We start from the raw sequence: 25,056 nt of genomic DNA, 5'->3' as shown, positions 1-25,056 counted from the left end.
GGCAAAGGTCCCGGCAGATTGGAAAACTACTATTGTAACACCCTTATTTAGAAAGGGTAGTAGGCAGAAGGCTGGAAATTATAGACCAGTTAGCCTAACATCTGTGGTGGGTAAAATTTTGGAGTCTATTATTAAGGAGACAGTAGCGGAACATTTGGATAAACATAATTTAATAGGACAATGTCAGCATGGCTTTATGAAGGGGAAGTCATGTCTGACAAATTTGCTTGAGTTCTTTGAGGACATAACGCACAGGGTGGATAAAGGGGAACCAGTGGACGTAGTGTATTTAGACTTGCAGAAGGCATTCGACAAGGTGCCACATAAAAGATTATTGCTCAAGATAAAGAATCACTGGATTGGGGGTAATATTCTGGCATGGGTGGAGGATAGGTTATCTAACAGGAAGCAGAGAGTTGGGATAAATGGTTCATTCTCGGACTGGCAACCAGTAGCCAGTGGTGTTCCGCAGGGGTCGGTGCTGGGTCCCCAACTCTTTACAATCCATATTAACGATTTGGAGGAGGGGACCGAGTGTAACATATCAAAGTTTGCAGATGATACAAAGATGGGAGGGAAAGTAGAGAGTGAGGAGGACATAAAAAACCTACAAGGGGATATAGACAGGCTGGGTGAGTGGGCGGAGATTTGGCAGATGCAATACAATATTGGAAAATGTGAGGTTATGCACTTTGGCAGGAAAAATCGGAGAGGAAGTTATTATCTTAATGGCGAGAAACTGGAAAGTACTGCAGTACAAAGGGATCTGGGGGTCCTAGTGCAAGAAAATCAAAAAGTTAGTATGCAGGTGCAGCAGGTGATCAAGAAGGCCAACGGAATGTTGGCTTTTATTGCTCGGGGGATAGAACATAAAAACAGGGAGGTATTGCTGCAGTTCTATAAGGCATTGGTGAGACCGCACCTGGAATACTGCATACAGTTTTGGTGTCCATACTTAAGAAAAGACATACTTGCTCTCGAGGCAGTACAAAGAAGGTTCACTCGGTTAATCCCGGGGATGAGGGGGCGGACATATGAGGGGAGGTTGAGTCGATTGGGACTCTACTCATTGGAGTTCAGAAGAATGAGAGGCGATCTTATTGAAACATATAAGATTGTGAAGGGGCTTGATCGGGTGGATGCGGTAAGGATGTTCCCAAGGATGGGTGAAACTAGAACTCGGGGGCATAATCTTAGAATAAGGGGCTGCTCTTTCAAAACTGAGATGAGGAGAAACTTCTTCACTCAGAGGGTAGTTGGTCTGTGGAATTTGCTGCCCCAGGAAGCTGTGGAAGCTGCATCATTAAATAAATTTAAAACAGAAATCGACAGTTTCCTAGAAGTAAAGGGAATTAGGGGTTACGGGGAGCGGGCAGGAAATTGGACATGAAGCTGAGTTCGGATCGGTCAAGGCCCTGTGGGTGGCGGAGTGGGACCAATGGTTGGGTGGCCGGGTCCTGCTCCTACTTCTTGTGTTCTTTAGATTTGAGGTTCGGATCAGATCAGCCATGATCTTATTGAATAGCGGATCAGGCTCGAGGGGCCGAATTGCCTACTCCTGCTCCGATTTCTCATGTTCTTATGTCAAACATGATTTCCCTTTCATAAATCCATGTTGACTCTGCCAAATCCTATTATTATTTTCTAAGTGTCCTGTTATCACATCCTTTATAATAGATTCCAGCATTTTCCCCACTACTGATGTTAGGCTAACTGGTCTGTTATTCCCTGTTTTCTCTCTCCCTCCTTTCTTAAGTAGTGGGGTTACATTTGCCACCCTCCAATCTGTAGGAACCGTTCCAGAACCTATAGAATTTTGGATGATGATCACCAATGCATCCACTATCTCTACAGCCACCTCTTTCAAAACCCTAGAATGTAGATCATCAGGTCCTTGGGATTCATCGACTTTCAGTCCCATTAATTTCTCAAACACTATTTTTTACAAATATTAATTTCCTTCAGTTCCTCATTCTCGCCAGGCCATTGGTTCTGTCATATTTCTGGGAGGTTTTTTGTGTCTTTTTTTGGGAGGTTTTTTGTGTCTTCTCCGTGAAGACCAGCCACATAAATACTATGGCGATATGAGCAGGTCAGAGGCTGAGTATTCTGCAGTGAGTGACTCACCTCCTAGAACATAAGATCATAAGAAATAGGAGCAGGAGTCGGCCAATCGGCCCCTCGAGCCTGCTCCGCCATTCAATAAGATCATGGCTGATCTGATCCTAACCTCAAATCTAAATTCATGTCCAATTTCCTGCCCGCTCCCCGTAACCCCTAATTCCCTTTACTTCTAGGAAACTGTCTGTTTCTGTTTTAAATTTATTTAATGATGTAGCTTCCACAGCTTCCTGGGGCAGCAAATTCCACAGACCTACTACCCTCTGAGTGAAGAAGTTTCTCCTCATCTCAGTTTTGAAAGAGCAGCCCCTTATTCCACGATTATGCCCCCTAGTTCTAGTTTCACCCATCCTTGGGAACATCCTTACCGCATCCACCCGATCAAGCCCCTTCACAATCTGAAATGTTTCAATAAGATCGCCTCTCATTCTTCTGAACTCCAATGAGTAGAGTCCCAATCTACTCAACCTCTCCTCATATGTCCGCCACCTCATCCCCGGGATTAACCGAGTGAACCTTCTTTGTACTGCCTCGAGAGCAAGTATTCTTTTCTTAAGTGTGGACACCAAAACTGTATGCGGTCTCACCAATACCTTATATAACTGCAGCAATACCTCCCTGTTTTTATGTTCTATCCCCCTAGCAATAAAAGCCAACATTCCGTTGGCCTTCTTGATCACCTGCTGCACCTGCAAACTAACTTTTTGATCTTCTTGCACTAGGACCCCCAGATCCCTTTGTACTGCAGTACTTTCCAGTTTCTCGCCATTAAGATAATAACTTGCTCTCTGATTTTTTTTCTGCCAAAGTGCATAACCTCACATTTTCCAATATTGTGTTGCATCTGCCAAATCTCCGCCCACTCACCCAGCCTGTCTATATCCCCTTGTAGGTTTTTTATGTCCTCCTCATTCTCCACTTTCCCTCCCATCTTTGTATCATCTGCAAACTTTGATATGTTACACTCGGTCCCCTCCTCCAAATCGTTAATATAGATTGTAAAGAGTTGGGGACCCAGCACCGACGCCTGCGGAACACCACTGGCTACTGGTTGCCAGTCCGAGAATGAACCATTTATCCCAACTCTCTGCTTCCTGTTAGATAACCAATCCTCCACCCATGCCAGAATATTACCCCCAATCCAGTGATTCTTTATCTTGAGCAATAATCTTTTATGTGGCACCTTGTCGAATGCCTTCTGGAAGTCTAAATACACTACGTCCACTGGTTCCCCTTTATCCACCCTGTACATTATGTCCTCAAAGAACTCAAGCAAATTTGTCAGACATGACTTCCCCTTCATAAAGCCATGCTGACTTTGATCAATTAAATTATGTTTATCCAAATGTTCCGCTACTGTCTCCTTAATAATAGACTCCAAACTTTTACCCACCGCAGATGTTCGGCTAACTAGTCTATAATTTCCAGCCTTCTGCCTACGACCCTTTTTAAATAAGGGTGTTACATTAGCAGTTTTCCAATCTGCCGGGACCTTTGCCGAGTCCAGAGAATTTTGGAAAATTATTACTAAAGCATCCACAATCCCGACTGCCACTTCCCTCAAGACCCTAGGATGTAAGCCATCAGGTCCAGGGGATTTATCCACCTTGAGTCCCATTAATTCACTGAGTACCAATTCCTTCGTGATTTTAATCGTATTTAGCTCCTCCCCCGCCAGAGGCCCCTGTTATTCCAGTGTTGGAATATTCTTAGTGTCATAGAATCATAGAATCATGGAAGTTTACAACATGGAAACAGGCCCTTCGGCCCAACATGTCCATGTCGCCCAGTTTATACCACTAAGCTAGTCCCAATTGCCTGCACTTGGCCCATATCCCTCCATACCCATCTTACCCATGTAACTGTCCAAATGCTTTTTTAAAGACAAAATTGTACCCGCCTCTACTACTGCCTCTGGCAGCTCGTTCCAGACACTCACCACCCTTTGAGTGAAAAAATTGCCCCTCTGGACCCTTTTGTATCTCTCCCCTCTCACCTTAAATCTATGCCCCCTCGTTATAGACTCCCCTACCTTTGGGAAAAGATTTTGACTATCTACCTTATCTATGCCCCTCATTATTTTATAGACTTCTATAAGATCACCCCTTAACCTCCTACTCTCCAGGGAAAAAAGTCTCAGTCTATCCAACCTCTCCCTATAAGTCAAACCATCAAGTCCCGGTAGCATCCTAGTAAATCTTTTCTGCGCTCTTTCTAGTTTAATAATATCCTTTCTATAATAGGGTGACCAGAACTGTACACAGTATTCCAAGTGTGGCCTTACTAATGTCTTGTACAACTTCAACAAGACATCCCAACTCCTGCATTCAATGTTCTGACCAATGAAACCAAGCATGCTGAATGCCTTCTTCACCACCCTTTCAAGGAGCTATGAACCTGTACTCCTAGATCTCTTTGTTCTATAACTCTCCCCAACGCCCTACCATTAACGGAGTAGGTCCTGGCCCGATTCGATCTACCAAAATGCATCACCTCACATTTATCTAAATTAAACTCCATCTGCCATTCATCGGCCCACTGGCCCAATTTATCAAGATCCCGTTGCAATCCTAGATAACCTTCTTCACTGTCCACAATGCCACCAATCTTGGTGTCATCTGCAAACTTACTAACCATGCTTCCTAAATTCTCATCCAAATCATTAACATAAATAACAAATAACAGTGGACCCAGCACCGATCCCTGAGGCACACCGCTGGTCACAGGCCTCCAGTTTGAAAAACAACCCTCCACAACCACCCTCTGTCTTCTGTCATCAATCCAATTTTGTATCCAATTGGCTACCTCACCTTGGATCCCGTGAGATTTAACCTTATGTAACAACCTACCATGTGATACCTTGTCAAAGGCTTTGCTAAAGTCCATGTAGACCACGTCTACTGCACAGCCCTCATCTATCTTCTTGGTTACCCCTTCAAAAAACTCAATCAAATTCGTGAGACATGATTTTCCTCTCACAAAACCATGCTGACTGTTCCTAATCAGTCCCTGCCTCTCCAAATGCCTGTAGATCCTGTCCCTCAGAATACCCTCTAACAACTTACCCACTACAGACGTCAGGCTCACCGGTCTGTAGTTTCCAGGCTTTTCCCTGCCGCCCTTCTTAAACAAAGGCACAACATTTGCTACCCTCCAGTCTTCAGGCACCTCACCTGTCACTGTCGATGATTCAAATATCTCTGCTAGGGGACCCGCAATTTCCTCCCTAACCTCCCATAACGTCCTGGGATACATTTCATCAGGTCCCAGAGATTTATCTACCTTGATGCGCGTTAAGACTTCCAGCACCTCTCTCTGTAATATGTACACTCCTCAAGACATCAATATTTATTTCCCCAAGTTCCCTAACATCCATGCCTTTCTCAACCGTAAATACCGATGCGAAATATTCATTTAGGATCTCACCCATCTCTTGTGGTTCCGCACATAGATGACCTTGTTGATCCTTAAGAGGCCCTACTCTCTCCCTTGTTACTCTTTTGCCCTTTATGTATTTGTTGAAGCTCTTTGGATTCTCCTTTGCCTTATCTGCCAAAGCAATCTCATGTCCCCTTTTTGCCCTCCTGATTTCTCTCTTAACTCTACTCCGGCAATCTCTATACTCTTCAAGGGATCCACTTGATCCCAGCTGCCTATGCATGTCACATGCCTCCTTCTTATTTTTGACTAGTGCCTCAATCTCCCGAGTCATCCAAGGTTCCCTACTTCTACCAGCCTTGCCCTTCACTTTATAAGGAATGTGCTTACCCTGAACCCTGGTTAACACACTTTTGAAAGCCTCCCACTTACCAGACGTCCCTTTGCCTGCCAACAGACTCTCCCAATCAACTTCTGAAAGTTCCTGTCTAATACCATCAAAATTGGCCTTTCCCCAATTTAGAATTTTAACTTTTGGGCCAGACCTATCATTCTCCATAGCTATCTTAAAACTAATGGAATTATGATCACTGGTCCCAAAGTGATCCCTCACTAACACTTCTGTCACCTGCCCTTCCTTATTTCCCAAGAGGAGGTCAAGTTTTGCCCCCTCTCTAGTCGGGCCATCCACATACTGAATGAGAAATTCCTCCTGAATACACTCAACAAATTTCTCTCCATCCAAGCCCCTAATGCTATGGCTGTCCCAGTCAATGTTGGGAAAGTTAAAGTCCCCTACTATTACCACCCTATTTTTCTTGCAGCTGCTCCTCGACACCAGTTCTTCTGCTACCCACTGTTCCGTGGAGGTGACTGAGCCGACTTCTCCCAGAATGACCCTCTGTCTCCTCTGCTGGATACTTTTCCTCCTGGTAGTCACTGAAGGCCTTCTTCTGCTACCCACTGTTCCGTGGAGGTGACTGAGCCGACTTTTCCCACTTTGGAGTGAACAGAGTCCTTTTCCATAGCTATTCTAAACTTTATGATACCATGATCGCTGCTCCCTAAATGCTCCCCCACTGACACTTGCTCCACTTGGCCCACCTCATTCCCTGGAACCAAGTCCACGTCCACGGAGGATTGGAAGATTGTGGCCAGAGCCTCTGCAATTTCTACCCTTACTTCCCTCAGTAACCTAGCATGCATCCCATCTGGACCAGGTGACTTTTCTACTTTGAGTACTGCCTCTCTCCCACCTCTCTCTCTCCCACCTTTCTCTCTCCCCTCTCTCTCCCTCCCCCTCTCTCCCCTATCTCTCTCCCCCTCTATCCCTCTCTTCCTCTCTCCCCCCTCTCTCTCTCTCCCTCTCTCCCTCTTCCTCTTTCCCCAGTCTCTCTCCCACCTCTCTCTCTCCCCACTCTCTCCTCTCCCCCTCTCTCCTCTCCCCCATCCCTCTCTCCCCCACTCTTTCTCTCCCCACTCTCTTTCCCTCTCTCCTCCCCTCTCTCTGCTCTCGTGCTCCCCCTCTCTCCCCCTCTCTCCCCTCTCGTGCTCCCCACTCTCTCTCCCCTCCCCCCCCCAAACCCATCTCCATTAAAATCAGAAAAGCGCGTGTAGGGGTCATGTTTCCCATTTAAATATTGAAGCCCCCCCTCTGCCTCCCCACCTCCCTCCCACCAGCCTGTCCCAAGGGGTTAAAATTACCCCCAATGTTCCAGATACAAGTTTAATGTCACCATAAAGATTCACATTAGATCAGTGGTTTTATTATTCAGAAACCCAGGGTCAGCACAAGGAGTGGGAGACAAGTGGAGGAAAATCACCTTCAGTTGAAGCTAAACTTGACTTTTTAAAGCTTTTCAATGTTGGGAGGAATGGCAGACACTGTCTCACCTGATCACAAGGAAGAAAGACTAAACTAAACTCCCCCCCAGGACTGGCACTGAGGCCAACTCTCCCCACCCCAGGACTGGCACTGAGGCCAGCTCTCCCCCCCCCCCCACCAAGGACTGGCACTGAGGCCAGCTCTCTCTCCTCCCCCCCCTCCCCCCAAGGACTAGCACTGAGGCCAGCTCTCTTCCCCCCCAGGACTGGCACTGAGGCCAACTCTTCCCCCTCCCCCCCAGGACTAGCACTGAGGAGTCAAATGGCCGGTTTCTTTGTTGTCAGGAAAGACACCACCACCAAAGTGCGAGTAACTGTCCTTTACTGATGCTGTTGATGGGGTTTCTGGTGTGCAAAATGGCTGCCATGTTTTCTACATACCAGCAGTGACTGAACTTCAAAGATACATTCATTGCAAGTGAGTTGTCCAGGGATGTGTTTGAGGTTTGTATTCAGAGATGTGTAAACACAAAACCCTCGGTCACTCTTCTAAACATTCTCTTTCTGCTCATGGTCAGAATTCCCAACCAACTCTCTGGAAATGGCAGCAGTTGCAAGTGTCTTTGACCTGAATGGTGACGGATTCATTGATTACTACGAGTTTACCAGTGCACTCCATCCCCGAAGAGACTCTCTCCGGCGAAGAGCAGATGGCGACAGGATCGAAGATGAGGTCAGAGGCAACGGTATTTCTGGGCACTTTGTGCACGTGGTTGATGAGACTTGTGGTTAACTTGACCATGACCATTGTCCACTCCATGGGTGTAATATTCTGAAATTGTTGGGCCGTTCACTTTACTCTAAATCATAAAAGATGCAACATGAAAGGACATTCGATTCTCGTCAGATCTGTATCTGATCCTGAGACCAAGATCGTAGCTGGGGTCAGGGTGACATTGTTTCTTTCCTTTCATGATCCTTATTCTTCTGCTCACCGCACCCTGAATAAGGAGATGGTCAGGAACATACGGAGGCCCCGGCATCTTGTTCCCACTGAAAACTATCTCAGGACAAAAATGGACAGCTTCCCCCGAGTGGCTTGTCTTTTAACTTTTCCCAGAGCTTGGCCTCTCCCAGCCCCTCTCCCAGTCCCTCTCCGAACCCCTCTCCCAGCCCGTCTTCCAGCCACTCTTCCAGTCCCTCTCCCAGTCCCTCTCCCAGTCCCTCTCCGAACACCTCTCCCAGTCCCTCTCCCAGTCCCTCTCCCAGCCCCTCTCCCAGTCCCTCTCCCAGTCCCTCTCCCAGTCCCTCTCCCAGCCCCTCTCCCAGTCCCTCTCCCAGTCCCTCTCCCAGTCCCTCTCCCAATCCCTCTCCCAGTCCCTCTCCCAGCCCCTCTCCCAGTCCCTCTCCCAGTCCCTCTCCCAGTCCCTCTCCCAGTCCCTCTCCCAGTCCCTCTCCCAGTCCCTCTCCCAGCCCCTCTCCCACCCCCTCTCCCAGTCCCTCTCCCAGCCCCTCTCCCAATCCCTCTCCCAGCCCCTCTCCCAATCCCTCTCCCAGTCCCTCTCCCAATCCCTCTCCCAGTCCCTCTCCCAATCCCTCTCCCAGTCCCTCTCCCAATCCCTCTCCCAGTCCCTCTCCCAGCCCCTCTCCCAGTCCCTCTCCCAGCCCCTCTCCCAGTCCCTCTCCCAGTCCCTCTCCCAGTCCCTCTCCCAGTCCCTCTCCCAGCCCCTCTCCCACCCCCTCTCCCAGTCCCTCTCCCAGCCCCTCTCCCAATCCCTCTCCCAGCCCCTCTCCCAATCCCTCTCCCAGTCCCTCTCCCAATCCCTCTCCCAGTCCCTCTCCCAGTCCCTCTCCCAATCCCTCTCCCAGTCCCTCTCCCAATCCCTCTCCCAGTCCCTCTCCCAGTCCCTCTCCCAGACCCTCTCCCAGTCCCTCTCCCAGTCCCTCTCCCAATCCCTCTCCCAGTCCCTCTCCCAATCCCTCTCCCAGACCCTCTCCCACCCCCTCTCCCAGTCCCTCTCCCAGACCCTCTCCCACCACCTCTCCCAGTCCCTCTCCCAGTCCCTCTCCCAGTCCCTCTCCCAGTCCCTCTCCCAGTCCCTCTCCCAGACCCTCTCCCAGTCCCTCTCCCAGCCTCTCCCAGTCCCTCTCCCAGTCCCTCTCCCAGACCCTCTCCCACCCCCTCTCCCACCCCCTCTCCCAGTCCCTCTCCCAGTCCCTCTCCCAGTCCCTCTCCCAGACCCTCTCCCACCCCCTCTCCCAGTCCCTCTCCCAGTCCCTCTCCCAGTCCCTCTCCCAATCCCTCTCCCAGCCCCTCTCCCAGTCCCTCTCCCACCCCCTCTCACAGTCCCTCTCCCACCCCCTCTCCCAGTCCCTCTCCCACCCCCTCTCCCAGACCCTCTTCCACCCCCTCTCCCAGTCCCTCTCCCACCCCCTCTCCCAGTCCCTCTCCCACCCCCTCTCCCAGACCCTCTTCCACCCCCTCTTCCAGCCCCTCTCCCAGACCCTCTCCCACCCCCTCTCCCAGCCCCTCTCCCAGCCCCTCTCCCACCCCCTCTCCCAGTCCCTCTCCCAGTCCCTCTCCCAGTCCCTCTCCCAGTCCCTCTCCCAGTCCCTCTCCCAGCCCCTCTCCCAATCCCTCTCCCAGTCCCTCTCCCAGCCCCTCTCCCAGGCCCTCTCCCAGCCCCTCTCCCAGCCCCTCTCCCAGTCCCTCTCCCAGTCCCTCTCCCAGTCCCTCTCCCAATCCCTCTCCCAGTCCCTCTCCCAGTCCCTCTCCCAATCCCTCTCCCAGTCCCTCTCCCAATCCCTCTCCCAGCCCCTCTCCCAGTCCCTTTCCCAGTCCCTCTCCCAGTCCCTCTCCCAGTCCCTCTCCCAGTCCCTCTCCCAGCCTCTCTCCCAGTCCCTCTCCCAGACCCTCTCCCAGTCCCTCTCCCAGTCCCTCTCCCAGTCCCTCTCCCAGCCTCTCTCCCAGTCCCTCTCCCAATCCCTCTCCCAGTCCCTCTCCCAGACCCTCTCCCACCCCCACTCCCAGTCCCTCTCCCAGACCCTCTCCCACCCCCTCTCCCAGTCCCTCTCTCACCCCCTCTCCCAGTCCCTCTCCCAGTCCCTCTCCCAGACCCTCTCCCAGTCCCTCTCCCAGTCCCTCTCCCAATCCCTCTCCCAGTCCCTCTCCCAGTCCCTCTCCCAATCCCTCGCCCAGTCCCTCTCCCAGACCCTCTCCCACCCCCTCTCCCAGTCCCTCTCCCACCCCCTCTCCCAGTCCCTCTCCCAATCCCTCTCCCAGTCCCTCTCCCAGTCCCTCTCCCAGACCCTCTCCCAGTCCCTCTCCCACCCCCTCTCCCACCCCCTCTCCCAATCCCTCTCCCAGTCCCTCTCCCAGTCCCTCTCCCACCCCCTCTCCCAGCCCCTCTCCCAGACCCTCTCCCAGACCCTCTCCCACCCCCTCTCCCAGTCCCTCTCCCACCCCCTCTCCCAGTCCCTCTCCCAGACCTTCTCCCAGCCCCTCTTCCAGCCCCTCTCCCAGTCCCTCTCCCAATCCCTCTCCCAGTCCCTCTCCCAGTCCCTCTCCCAATCCCTCTCCCAGTCCCTCTCCCAGTCCCTCTCCCAATCCCTCTCCCAGTCCCTCTCCCAATCCCTCTCCCAGTCCCTCTCCCAGTCCCTCTCCCAGACCCTCTCCCACCCCCTCTCCCAGTCCCTCTCCCACCCCCTCTCCCAATCCCTCTCCCAGTCCCTCTCCCAGTCCCTCTCCCACCCCCTCTCCCAGACCCTCTCCCAGACCCTCTCCCACCCCCTCTCCCAGTCCCTCTCCCACCCCCTCTCCCAGTCCCTCTCCCAGTCCCTCTCCCAGTCCCTCTCCCAGTCCCTCTCCCAGACCCTCTCCCAGCCCCTCTTCCAGCCCCTCTCCCAGCCCCTCTCCCAGCCCCTCTTCCACCCCCTCTCCCAGACCCTCTCCCAGACCCTCTCCCACCCCCTCTCCCACCCCCTCTCCCAATCCCTCTCCCACCCCCTCTCCCAGTCCCTCTCCCAGCCCCTCTCCCAGTCCCTCTCCCAGTCCCTCTCCCAGCCTCTCTCCCACCCCCTCTCCCAGACCCTCTCCCACCCCCTCTCCCAGACCCTCTCCCACCCCCTCTCCCAGTCCCTCTCCCAGTCCCTCTCCCAATCCCTCTCCCAGCCTCTCTCCCAGCCTCCCTCCCAGCCCCTCTCCCACCCCCTCTCCCAGCCCCTCTCCCACCCCCTCTCCCAGTCCCTCTCCCACCCCCTCTCCCACCCCCTCTCCCAGCCCCTCTCCCAGTCCCTCTCCCACCCCCTCTCCCAGTCCCTCTCCCAGTCCCTCTCCCAATCCCTCTCCCAGCCTCTCTCCCAGCCCCTCTCCCACCCCCTCTCCTAGCCCCTCTCCCACCCCCTCTCCCACCCCCTCTCCCACCCCCTCTCCCACCCCCTCTCCCAGCCCCTCTCCCAGCCCCTCTCCCAGTCCCTCTCCCACCCCCTCTCCCAGTCCCTCTCCCAGCCCCTCTCCCAGTTCCTCTCCCACCCCCTCTCCCAGTCCCTCTCCCAGTCCCTCTTCCAGCCCCTCTCCCAATCCCTCTCCCAGCCCCTCTCCCAGTCCCTCTCCCAGCCCCTCTCCCAGTCCCTCTCCCAGACCCTCTCCCAGCCCCTCTCCCAGTCCCTGGCCCAGTCCCTCTCCGAACCCCTCTCCCAGCCCCTCGAGTCATAGAGTCATAGAGTTATACAGCACGGATAGAGGCCCTTCGGCCCATCGTGTCCGCGCCGGCCATCAAGCCCTGTCTACTCTAATCCCATATTCCAGCATTTGGTCCGTAGCCTTGTATGCTATGGCATTTCAAGTGCTCATCCAAATGCTTCTTGAATGTTGTGAGGGTTCCTGCCTCCACAACCCTCTCAGGCAGTGAGTTCCAGACTCCAACCACCCTCTGGGTGAAAAAGTTCTTTCTCAAATCCCCTCTAAACCTCCCGCCTTTTACCTTGAATCTATGTCCCCTTGTTATAGAACCCTCAACGAAGGGAAAAAGCTCATTAGTATCCATCCTATCTGTGCCCCTCATAATTTTGTACACCTCAAACATGTCCCCCCTCAGCCTCCTCTGCTCCAAGGAAAACAAACCCAATCTTCCCAGTCTCTCTTCATAGCTGAAGCGCTCCAGCCCTGGTAACATCCTGGTGAATCTCCTCTGCACCCTCTCCAAAGCGATCACATCCTTCCTGCAGTGCGGCGACCAGAACTGCACACAGTACTCCAGCTGTGGCCTAACCAGTGTTTTATACAGCTCCATCATAACCTCCTTGCTCTTATATTCTATGCCTCGGCTAATAAAGATGATGTGGGGATGCCGGTGATGGACTGGCGTTGACAATTATAGAATCATAGAATCATAGAAGTTACAACATGGAAACAGGCCCTTCGGCCCAACATGTCCATGTCGCCCAGTTTATACCACTAAGCTAGTCCCAATTGCCTGCACTTGGCCCATATCCCTCTATACCCATCTTACCCATGTAACTGTCCAAATGCTTTTTAAAAGACAAAATTGTACCCGCCTCTACTACTGCCTCTGGCAGCTCGTTCCAGACACTCACCACCCTTTGAGTGAAAAAATTGCCCCTCTGTACCCTTTTGTATCTCTCCCCTCTCACCTTAAATCTATGCCCCCTCGTTATAGACTCCCCTACCTTTGGGAAAAGATTTTGACTATCTACCTTATCTATGCCCCTCATTATTTTATAGACTTCGATAAGATCACCCCTTAACCTCCTGCTCTCCAGGGAAAAAAGTCCCAGTCTGTCTAACCTCTCCCTGTAAGTCAAACCATCAAGTCCCGGTAGCATCCTAGTAAATCTTTTCTGCACTCTTTCTAGTTTAATAATATCCTTTCTATAATAGGGTGACCAGAACTGTACACAGTACTCCAAGTGTGGCCTCACCAATGCCCTGTACAACTTCAACAAGACATCCCAACTCCTGCATTCAATGTTCTGACCAATGAAACCAAGCATGCTGAATGCCTTCTTCACCACCCTATCCACTTGTGACTCCACTTTCAAGGAGCTATGAATCTGTACTCCCAGATCTCTTTGTTCTATAACTCTCCCCAACGCCCTACCATTAACGGAGTAGGTCCTGGCCCGATTCGATCTACCAAAATGCATCACCTCACATTTATCTAAATTAAACTCCATCTGCCATTCATCAGCCCACTGGCCCAATTTATCAAGATCCCGTTGCAATCCTAGATAACCTTCTTCACTGTCCACAATGCCACCAATCTTGGTGTCATCTGCAAACTTACTAACCATGCCTCCTAAATTCTCATCCAAATCATTAATATAAATAACAAATAACAGCGGACCCAGCACCGATCCCTGAGGCACACCGCTGGACACAGGCCTCCAGTTTGAAAAACAACCCTCTACAACCACCCTCTGTCTTCTGTCGTCAAGCCAATTTTGTATCCAATTGGCTACCTCATCTTGGATCCCATGAGATTTAACCTTATGTAACAACCTACCATGCGGTACCTTGTCAAATGCTTTGCTGAAGTCCATGTAGACCACGTCTACTGCACAGCCCTCATCTATCTTCTTGGTTACCCCTTCAAAAAACTCAATCAAATTCGTGAGACATGATTTTCCTCTCACAAAACCATGCTGACTGTTCCTAATTAGTCCCTGCCTCTCCAAATGCCTGTAGATCCTGTCCCTCAGAATACCCTCTAACAACTTACCCACTACAGATGTCAGGCTCACCGGTCTGTAGTTCCCAGGCTTTTCCCTGCCGCCCTTCTTAAACAAAGGCACAACATTTGCTACCCTCCAATCTTCAGGCACCTCACCTGTAGCGGTGGATGATTCAAATATCTCTGCTAGGGGACCCGCAATTTCCTCCCTAACCTCCCATAACGTCCTGGGATACATTTCATCAGGTCCCGGAGATTTATCTACCTTGATGCGCGTTAAGACTTCCAGCACCTCCCTCTCTGTAAAATGTACACTCCTCAAGACATCACTATTTATTTCCCCAAGTTCCCTAACATCCATGCCTTTCTCAACCGTAAATACCGATCTGAAATATTCATTCAGGATCTCACCCATCTCTTGTGGTTCCGCACATAGATGACCTTGTTGATCCTTAAGAGGCCCTACTCTCTCCCCAGTTACCCTTTTGCCCTTCATGTATTTGTAAACAATTTTACAACACCAAGTTATAGTCCAGCAATTTTATTTTAAATTCACAAGCTTTCGGAGGCTTCCTCCTTCCTCAGGTGAACGTTTGTTGGAAATGAAATCCTCGAAATGAAATCGCATTTATAATTCACAGAACAATGCTTGGTGAGTACAGACAGTTTTTTCAACTGCCCGTTGCCAAGGCAATCAGTGTGCAGACAGACAGGTGTTACCTGCAAAGTCTTGCAGGTAACACCTGTCTGTCTGCACACTGGAGACCTTGCAGGTAACACCTGTCTGTCTGCACACTGGAGACCTTGCAGGTAACACCTGTCTGTCTGCACACTGGAGACCTTGCAGGTAACACCTGTCTGTCTGCACACTGGAGACCTTGCAGGTAACACCTGTCTGTCTGCACACTGATTGCCTTGGCAACGGGCAGTTGAAAAAACTGTCTGTAATCACCAAGCATTGTTCGGCTAATAAAGGCAAGTATCCTATATGCCTTCTTTACCACCTTATCTACCTGTTCCGCCACCTTCAGGGATCTGTGAACTTGCACACCAAGATCCCTCTGACCCTCTGTCTTGCCTAGGGTCCTCCCATTCATTGTGTATTCCCTTGCCTTGTTAGTCCCTCCAAAGTGCATCACCTCGCACTTTTCCGGGTTAAATTCCATTTGCCACTGTTCCGCCCATCTGACCAACCCATCCATATCATCCTGCAGACTGAGGCTATCCTCCTCGCTATTTACCACCCTACCAATTTTTGTATCATCCGCGAACTTACTGATCATACCTTTTACATTCATATCCAAGTCATTAATGTAGACCACAAACAGCAAGGGCCCCAGCACCGATCCCTGTGGTACCCCACTGGCCACAGGCTTCCAGTCACAAAAACAACCTTCGACCATCACCCTCTGCCTTCTGCCACTAAGCCAGTTTTGTATCCAAAGTGCCAAGGCACCCTGGATTCCATGGGCTCGTACCTTCTTGACCAGTCTCCTGTGGGGGACTTTATTGAAGGCCTTACTGAAATCCATGTATACCACATCCACTGCGTTACCCTCATCCACACGCCTCGTCACCCCCTCAAAAAATTCAATCAAATTAGTCAGACATGATCTTCCCTTGACAAAGCCATGTTGACTATCCCTGATTAATCCTTGCTTCTCCAAGTGGAGACTAATTTTGTCCTTCAGAATTTTTTCCAATAATTTTCCTACCACTGATGTTAGGCTCACTGGCCTGTAGTTCCCCGGTTTTTCCCTACTCCCCTTCTTGAATAATGGTATTACATTCGCGGTTCTACAGTCCTCTGGCACATCCCCTGTGGCCAGAGAGGTTCTGAATATATGTGTTAGAGCCCCAGCAATCTCCTCCTTTGCCTCACACAGTAGCCTGGGATACATTTCGTCCAGGTCTGGGGATTTATCCATTTTTAGGCCTGCTAAAACCGCCAATACCTCCTCCCGCTCGATGTTAATATGTTCGAGTATATCACAGTCCCCCTGCCGTATTTCTATGTCTACATCGTCCTTCTCCATAGTGAAAACAGATGCAAAAAATTCATTTAGAACCCCTCCTACATCTGCCGGCTCCACACACAGATTGCCATTTTTGTCCCTAATGGGCCCTATTTTTTCCCTAGTTATCCTCTTACCCTTAATATACTTGTAAAACATCTTAGGATTTTCCTTTATTTTGCTCGCCAGTGTTATTTCGTGGCCCCTCCTTGATCTCCTAATTTCTTTTTTAAGTATCCCCCTGCACTTTTTGTACTCCTCTAGGGCTTCCTCCGTCTTTAGCCTTTTGTATCTGCCAAAAGCCCTCCTTTTTTTCCTGATCCATTCTCGTATATCCCCTGACATCCAAGGTTCCCTGGAGTTCTTGGAACCACCCTTGACCTTTACGGGAACATGTTGCCATTGTATGGTCTCAATCTCCCTTCTGAAAGACTCCCATTGCTCCGATGCGGATTTTCCTACAAGCAGCTGATCCCAGTCCATTTTGGCCAGATCCTGCCTTATCCTATTAAAATCGGCCTTCCCCCAATTTAGAACCTTTATTTCCGGCCCCTCCCTGTCCTTTTCCATGACCACCTTAAATCTCACCGAACTATGGTCACTGTCACCAAAGTGCTCACCTACTAGCACTTCTTCCACTTGGCCGGCCACATTCCCTAGAATTAGGTCCAGTACCGCCCCCTCTCTTGTAGGACTTTCTACATGCTGGCTCAAAAAGCTCTCCTGGATGCACGTTAAGTATTTTGTACCCTCTAAGCCTTTTACACTCTTGAGTATCCCAGTTAATATTGGGGAAGTTGAAATCCCCCACTATTATTACCCTATTATTTGCACAATTTTCTGAGATTTGCCTACATATCTGTTCCTCTATCTCCCCCTGACTGTTTGGGGGCCTATAGTACACTCCCATCAAAGTGCTTGCCCCCTTTTGGTTTTAAGCTCCACCCATATGGCCTCATTAGAGGAACCTGCTAATATATCATCCCTCCTTATGGCAGTAATTGATTCTTTAATTAATATTGCGACCCCCCCTCCTCTTATACCTCTCCCTCTGTCTCGCCTGAAGATTCTGTACCCCGGAATATTGAGCTGCCAGTCTTGCCCCTCCCTCAACCATGTCTCTGTGACAGCAACAATATCATACTCCCATGTGTTTATCAACACCTTCAGTTCATCCACCTTATTCGCAAGACTCCTTGTATTAAAATAGATGCCATCCAGCCTTGCCCTCACATATTTGCCCTGTCTTCCAAGCTGACTTGTTTTTTTCTCTATATTTGGCTGCACATCACCCCCTATTGTAGCTCCACTCTGTATCCCATCCCCCTGCCAAGTTAGTTTAAACCCCCCCCAACAGTGCTAGCAAACCTCCCCGCAAGGATATTTGTCCCGCTCTGGTTCAGGTGCAACCCGTCCGACTTGTACAAGTCCCACCTTCCCCAGAAGCAGGCCCAGTGATCCAGGAAACTGAAACCCTCCCTCCTGCACCAACTCTTTAGCCACGCATTCATCTGTTCTATCCTCCTATTTCTATACTCACTAGCCCGTGGCACTGGGAGTAATCCGGAGATTACAACCTTTGAGGTCCTGCTCTTTAATCTGCTACCTAGCTCCCTAAATTCTTGATGCAGGACCTCATCTCCCTTCCTACCTATGTCGTTGGTCCCAATGTGGACCACGACCTCTGCCTTCCCCCTCCCCCTTGAGAATGCCCTGTAGCCGAACCCCTCTCCCAGACCCTCTCCCAGACCCTCTCCCAGCCCCTCTCCCAGCCCCTCTCCCAGCCCCTCTTCCAGCCCCTCTCCCAGCCCCTCTTCCAGCCCCTCTCCCAGACCCTCTCCCAGTCCCTCTCTCCTTTCTTTCCTTCCCTATCCCCCTGAAATCTTGTATCCTGGAATATTTTGTGCCCAATCCTGCCCTTTCTTCTCTGAGAAAGCAGTTAAAAAGCCTATGGGATGCTGGGCTTTTTTTTTGATTCATTCATGGGATGTGGGCGTCGCTGGCGAGGCCGGCATTTATTGCCCATCCCTAATTGCCCTTGAGAAGGTGGTGGTGAGCCGCCTTCTTGAACCGCTGCAGTCCGTGTGGTGACGGTTCTCCCACAGTGCTGTTAGGAAGGGAGTTCCAGGATTTTGACCCAGCGACGATGAAGGAACGGCGATATATTTCCATGTCGGGATGGTGTGTGATTTGGAGGGGAACGTGCAGGTGTGGTTCTTAATGAATACTTTGCGTCTGTCTTCACAGAAGAGACGGACGATGCTGACATTGTAGTTAAGGAGGAGGAGTGTGAAACACTGGATGGGATAAACATAGTGAGAGAGGAAGTATTAAGGGGAATTAGCATCTTTGAAAGTAGTATCCTGGACAACCACAGGTGCGGCATTGCACCTCTTGTCGGCAGCCAGCCTGTCAATCAAGGGCAATTAGGGATGGGCAATAAATGCTGGCCTCGCCAGCGACGCCCACATCCCATGAACGAATAAAAAAAAACCTGGTAAGAACTTTAATCACCTTCAATCACATCACATTTTTTGATGCGGGTTTGCCACGTGTATCTTCACCCCCCACCCCCCGCTGCCATTTCAAAATCGAGCCCTTTGTGTCTGTCTTCACAGAAGAAGACACAATAAACCTCCCAGAAATACTAGAGAACCAATGGCCTGGCGAGAATGAGGAACTGAAGGAAATTAGTATTCGTAAAAAAATAGTACAGAGTAATTAATGGGACTGAAAGTCAATAAATCCCAAGGACCTGATGATCGACATCCCAGGGTTTTGAAAGAGGTGGCTGTAGAGATAGTGGATGCATTGGTGATCATCTTCCAAAATTCTATAGATTCTGGAATGGTTCCTGCAGATTGGAGGGTGGCAAATGTAACCCCACCATAGAAATAGGAGCAGGAGTAGGCCAATCGGCCCCTCGAGCCTGCTCCGCCATTCAATAAGATCATGGCTGATCTGATCCTAACCTCAAATCTAAATTCATGTCCAATGTCCTGCCCGCTCCCCGTAACCCCTAATTCCCTTCACTTCCAGAATCATAGAATCATAGAAGTTTACAACGTGGAAACAGGCCCTTCGGCCCAACATGTCAGGCTCACTGGTCTGTAGTTCCCAGGCTTTTCCCTGCCGCCCTTCTTAAACAAATGCACAACATTTGCTACCCTCCAATCTTCAGGCACCTCACCTGTAGCTGTCGATGATTCAAATATCTATCTTATAGAAGTCTATAAAATAATGAGGGGCATAGATAAGGTAGATAGTCAAAATCTTTTCCCAAAGGTAGGGGTGTCTATAACGAGGGGGCATAGATTTAAGGTGAGAGGGGAGGGATACAAAAGGGTCCAGAGGGGCAATTTTTTCACTCAAAGGGTGGCGAGTGTCTGGAACGAGCTGCCAGAGGCAGTAGTAGAGGCGGGTACAATTTTGTCTTTTAAAAAGCATTTGGACAGTTACATGGGTAAGATGGGTATAGAGGGATATGGGCCAAGTGCAGGCAATTGGGACTAGCTTAGTGGTATAAACTGGGCGACATGGACATGTTGGGCTGAAGGGCCTGTTTCCATGTTGTAAACTTCTATGATTCTATGATTCTATAAGATCACCCCTTAACCTCCTACTCTCCAGGGAAAAAAGTCTCAGTCTATCCAACCTCTCCCTATAAGTCAAACCATCAAGTCCCGGTCGCATCCTAGTAAATCTTTTCTGCACTCTTTCTAGTTTAATAATATCCTTTCTATAATAGGGTGACCAGAACTGTACACAGTATTCCAAGTGTGGCCTTACTAATGTCTTGTTCAACTTCAACAAGATATCCCAACTCCTGTATTCAATGTTCTGACCAATGAAACCAAGCATGCTGAATGCCTTCTTCACCACCCTATCCACCTGTGACTCCACTTTCAAGGAGCTATGAACCTGTACTCCTCGATCTTTTTGTTCTATAACTCTCCCCAACGCCCTACCATTAACGGAGTAGGTCCTGGCCCGATTCGATCTACCAAAATGCATCACCTCACATTTATCTAAATTAAACTCCATCTGCCATTCATCGGCCCACTGGCCCAATTTATCAAGATCCCGTTGCAATCCTAGATAACCTTCTTCACTGTCCACAATGCCACCAATCTTGGTGTCATCTGCAAACTTACTAACCATGCCTCCTAAATTCTCATCCAAATCATTAATATAAATAAGTACCGATCCCTGAGGCACACCGCTGGTCACGGGCCTCCAGTTTGAAAAACAACCCTCCACAACCACCCTCTGTCTTCTGTCATCAATCCAATTTTGTATCCAATTGGCTACCTCACCTTGGATCCCGTGAGATTTAACCTTATGTAACAACCTACCATGCGGTACCTTGTCAAAGGCTTTGCTGAAGTCCATGTAGGCCACGTCTACTGCACAGCCCTCATCTATCTTCTTGGTTACCCCTTCAAAAAACTCAATCAAATTCGTGAGACATGATTTTTCTCTCACAAAACCATGCTGACTGTTCCTAATCAGTCCCTGCCTCTCCAAATGCCTGTAGATCCTGTCTCTCAGAATACCCTCTAACAACTTACCCACTACAGATGTCAGGCTCACTGGTCTGTAGTTCCCAGGCTTTTCCCTGCCGCCCTTCTTAATCAAGGGCACAACATTTGCTACCCTCCAATCTTCAGGCACCTCACCTGTAGCTGTTGATGATTCAAATATCTCTGTTAGGGGACCCGCAATTTCCTCCCTAACCTCCCATAACGTCCTGGGATACATTTCATCAGGTCCCGGAGATTTATCTACCTTGATGCGCGTTAAGACTTCCAGCACCTCCCTCTCCGTAATGTGTACACTCCTCAAGACATCACTATTTATTTCCCAAAGTTCTCTAACATCCATGCCTTTCTCAACCGTAAATACCGATGCGAAATATTCATTTAGGATCTCACCCATCTCTTGTGGTTCCGCACTTAGATGACCTTGTTGATCCTTAAGAGGCCCTACTCTCTCCCCAGTTACTCTTTTGCCCTTTATGTATTTGTAGAAGCTATTTGGATTCTCCTTTGCCTTATCTGCCAAAGCAATCTCATGTCCCCTTTTTGCCCTCCTGATTTCTCTCTTAACTCTACTCCAGCAATCTCTATACTCTTCAAGGGATCCACTTGATCCCAGCTGCCTATGCATGTCATATGCCTCCTTCTTCTTTTTGACTGGGGCCTCAATCTCCCGAGTCATCCAAGGTTCCCTATTTCTACCAGCCTTGCCCTTCACTTTATAAGGAATGTGCTTACCCTGAACCCTGGTCAACACACTTTTGAAAGCCTCCCACCTACCAGACATCCCTTTGCCTGCCAACAGACTCTCCCAATCAACTTCTGAAAGTTCCTGTCTAATACCATCAAAATTGGCCTTTCCCCAATTTAGAATTTTAACTTTTGGGCCAGACCTATCATTCTCCATAGCTATCTTAAAACTAATGGAATTATGATCACTGGTCCCAAAGTGATCCCTCACTAACACTTCTGTCACCTGCCCTTCCTTATTTCCCAAGAGGAGGTCAAGTTTTGCCCCCTCTCTCGTCGGGCCATCCACATACTGAATGAGAAATTCCTCCTGAATACACTCAACAAATTTCTCTCCATCCAAGCCCCTAATGCTATGGCTGTCCCAGTCAATGTTGGGAAAGTTAAAGTCCCCTACTATTACCACCCTATTTTTCTTGCAGCTGTCTGTAATCTCCTTACATATTTGCTCCTCAATTTCCCGTTGACTATTTGGGGGTCTGTAGTACAATCCTATCAACGTGATCTCTCCCTTCTTATTTTTCAGTTCTACCCATATAGACTCAGTGGGCGAACCCTCGGATATATCCCCTCTCACTACTGCCGTGATGTTCTCCCTCATCAAGAACGCAACTCCCCCTCCTCTCTTACCTCCTGCTCTATCTTTCCTATAGCTTCTGTACCCTGGAACATTGAGCTGCCAGTCCTGCCCCTCCCTTAGCCATGTTTCAGTAATAGCTATAACATCCCAGTCCCATGTACCCATCCATGCCCTGAGTTCATCTGCCTTGCCCATCAGACTTCTTGCATTGAAATAAATGCAGTTTAATCTAGACTTCCCTTGGTCTTTGCCCTGCTTTCTCAGACCATCTGTCCGGTCATGTTCTGTACACTCTCCCTTACTGCCTTTTGTTTCTGTCACCACTTTACTTCCCACTGACTTCCTGCATCGGTTCCCATCCCCCTGCCACATTAGTTTAAACCCTCCCCAACAGCACTAGCAAACACTCCCCCTAGGACATTGGTTCCAGTCCTGCCCAGATGCAGACCGTCCAATTTGTACTGGTCCCACCTCCCCCAGAACCGGTTCCAATGGCCCAGGAATTTGAATCCCTCCCTCTTGCACCATCTCTCAAGCCACGTATTCATCCTAGCTATCCTGTCATTCCTACTCTGACTAACCCGTGGCACTGGTAGCAATCCTGAGATTACTACCTTTGAGGTCCTACTTTTAGTTTTCCTCCTAACTCCCTAAATTCAGCTTGTAGGACCTCATCCTGTTTTTTACCTATATCGTTGGTGCCTATATGCACCACGACAACTGGCTGTTCGCCCTCCCCCTCCAGAATGTCCTGCAGCCGCTCCGAGACATCCCTGACCCTTGCACCAGGGAGGCAACATACCATCCTGGAGTCTCGGGTGCGTCCGCAGAAACGCCTGTCTGTTCCCCTTACAATCGAGTCCCCTATCACTATAGCTCTGCCACTCTTTCTCCTGCCCTCCTGTGCAGCAGAGCCAGCCACGGTGCCATGAACCTGGCCGCTGTCACCTTCCCCTGGTGAACCATCTCCCCCAACAGTATCCAAAACGGTATACCTGTTTGAGAGGGGGATGGCCACAGGGGACCCCTGCACGACCTGCCTGCACCTCTTACTCTCCCTGGTGGTCACCCATTCACTTCCTGCCTGTATACCCTTTACCTGCGGTGTGACCAACTCACTAAACGTGCTATCCACGAGTTTCTCTGCATCGCGGATGCTCCACAGTGAGTCCACCCGCAGCTCCAGCTCAGAGATACGATCGGTCAGTAGCTGCAGGTGGACACACTTCCTGCACACATGGTCGTCAGGGACACTGGTCGTGTCCATGACTTCCCACATCTTGCAGGAGGGGCATATCACGGGTGCGAGGTCTGCTGCCATGACTTGCCTTAGCTGAGTTACCCCTTTTAAATTACGCTGAAATTAGAAAATGTTAACTGTACTAGGGACCTAGGTTCACCAAAAAAAACCACTACCTGCTATAAAACCTGCAGACCTTCCCTTTCTTATTACTTTACTTACAGTAAAATGGTAGAAATACTCACCTGAACCTACTCACCAATCGGCTCCGGTCTCACCAATCACCAACCCGCTTCACCTGTGACATCACTCTTTGATTTTTATCGGAACGCGGTCGTTCCACTCCCGCTCTCGCTGTGCGCTGTTTTTATCCTCGCTCCGCTCCGGTGAACTCCCGCTCTCGCTGTGCGCTGTTTGTAACCTCGCTCCGGTGAACTCCCGCTCTCGCTGTGCGCTGTTTGTAACCTCGCTCCGGTGAACTCCCGCTCTCGCTGTGCGCTGTTTTTATCCTCGCTCCGCTCCGGTGAACTCCCGCTCTCGCTGTGCGCTGTTTTTATCCTCGCTCCGGTGAACTCCCGCTCTCGCTGTGCGCTGTTTTTATCCTCGCTCCGGTGAACTCCCGCTCTCGCTGTGCGCTGTTTTTATCCTCGCTCCGGTGAACTCCCGCTCTCGCTGTGCGCTGTTTTTATCCTCGCTCCGGTGAACTCCCGCTCTCGCTGTGCGCTGTTTTTATCCTCGCTCCGGTGAACTCCCGCTCTCGCTGTGCGCTGTTTTTATCCTCGCTCCGCTCCGGTGAACTCCCGCTCTCGCTGTGCGCTGTTTTTATCCTCGCTCCGCTCCGGTGAACTCCCGCTCTCGCTGTGCGCTGTTTTTATCCTCGCTCCGGTGAACTCCCGCTCTCGCTGTGCGCTGTTTTTAACCTCGCTCCGGTGAACTCCCGCTCTCGCTGTGCGCTGTTTTTATCCTCGCTCCGCTCCGGTGAACTCCCGCTCTCGCTGTGCGCTGTTTTTAACCTCGCTCCGCTCCGGTGAACTCCCGCTCTCGCTGTGCGCTGTTTTTATCCTCGCTCCGGTGAACTCCCGCTCTCGCTGTGCGCTGTTTTTATCCTCGCTCCGGTGAACTCCCGCTCTCGCTGTGCGCTGTTTTTATCCTCGCTCCGGTGAACTCCCGCTCTCGCTGTGCGCTGTTTTTATCCTCGCTCCGCTCTCACTGTTTCCCGCCGCTCCGAAACTGTCTATTTCTGTTTTAAATTTATTTAATGATGTAGCTTCCACAGCTTCCTGGGGCAGCAAATTCCACAGACCGACTACCCTCTGAGTGAAGAAGTTTCTCCTCATCTCAGTTTTGAAAGAGCAGCCCCTTATTCTAAGATTATTCCCCCTATTCTAGTTTCACCCATCCTTGGGAACATCCTTACCGCATCCACCCGATCAAGCCCCTTCACAATCTTATATGTTTCAATAAGATCGCCTCTCATTCTTCTGAACTCCAGTGAGTAGAGTCCCAATCTACTCAACCTCTCCTCATATGTCCACCCCCTCATCCCCGGGATTAACCGAGTGAACCTTCTTTGTACTGCCTCGAGAGCAAGTATGTCTTTTCTTAAGTATGGACACCAAAACTGTATGCAGTATTCCAGGTGCGGTCTCACCAATGCCTTATATAACTGCAGCAATACCTCCTTGTTTTTATATTCTATCCCCCGAGCAATAAAAGCCAACATTCCGTTGGCCTTCTTGATCACCTGCTGCACCTGCATACTAACATTTTGATTTTCTTGCACTAGGACCCCCAGATCCCTTTGTACTGCAGTACTTTCCAGTTTCTCGCCATTAAGATAATAACTTGCTCTCTGATTTTTCCTGCCAAAGTGCATAACCTCACATTTTCCAATATTGTATTGCATCTGCCAAATCTC

The 25,056-nt window shown here is 50.1% G+C and overlaps 1 protein-coding gene across 1 annotated transcript in view; it reads left to right on the top strand.

Moving 5' to 3' along the window:
* macf1b (microtubule actin crosslinking factor 1b) overlaps nucleotides 1-25,056 on the top strand; it is a gene marked incomplete at its 5' end in the record, with an annotated part of 275,059 nt that overhangs the window by 165,016 nt on the left and 84,987 nt on the right. Inside the window, one exon of the mRNA XM_067978314.1 lies at nucleotides 7,902-8,056. Within this exon, the coding sequence (XP_067834415.1) occupies nucleotides 7,902-8,056 (155 nt within the window). The remainder of the gene's footprint in view (nucleotides 1-7,901; nucleotides 8,057-25,056) is intronic.

This window comes from Heptranchias perlo, unplaced genomic scaffold (assembly GCF_035084215.1).
Source record: "Heptranchias perlo isolate sHepPer1 unplaced genomic scaffold, sHepPer1.hap1 HAP1_SCAFFOLD_262, whole genome shotgun sequence".
Lineage (NCBI taxonomy): Eukaryota > Metazoa > Chordata > Chondrichthyes > Hexanchiformes > Hexanchidae > Heptranchias > Heptranchias perlo.
The sequence above is the reverse complement of the archived record's forward strand: the minus strand, read 5'-3'. Positions and strand labels throughout refer to the sequence as shown.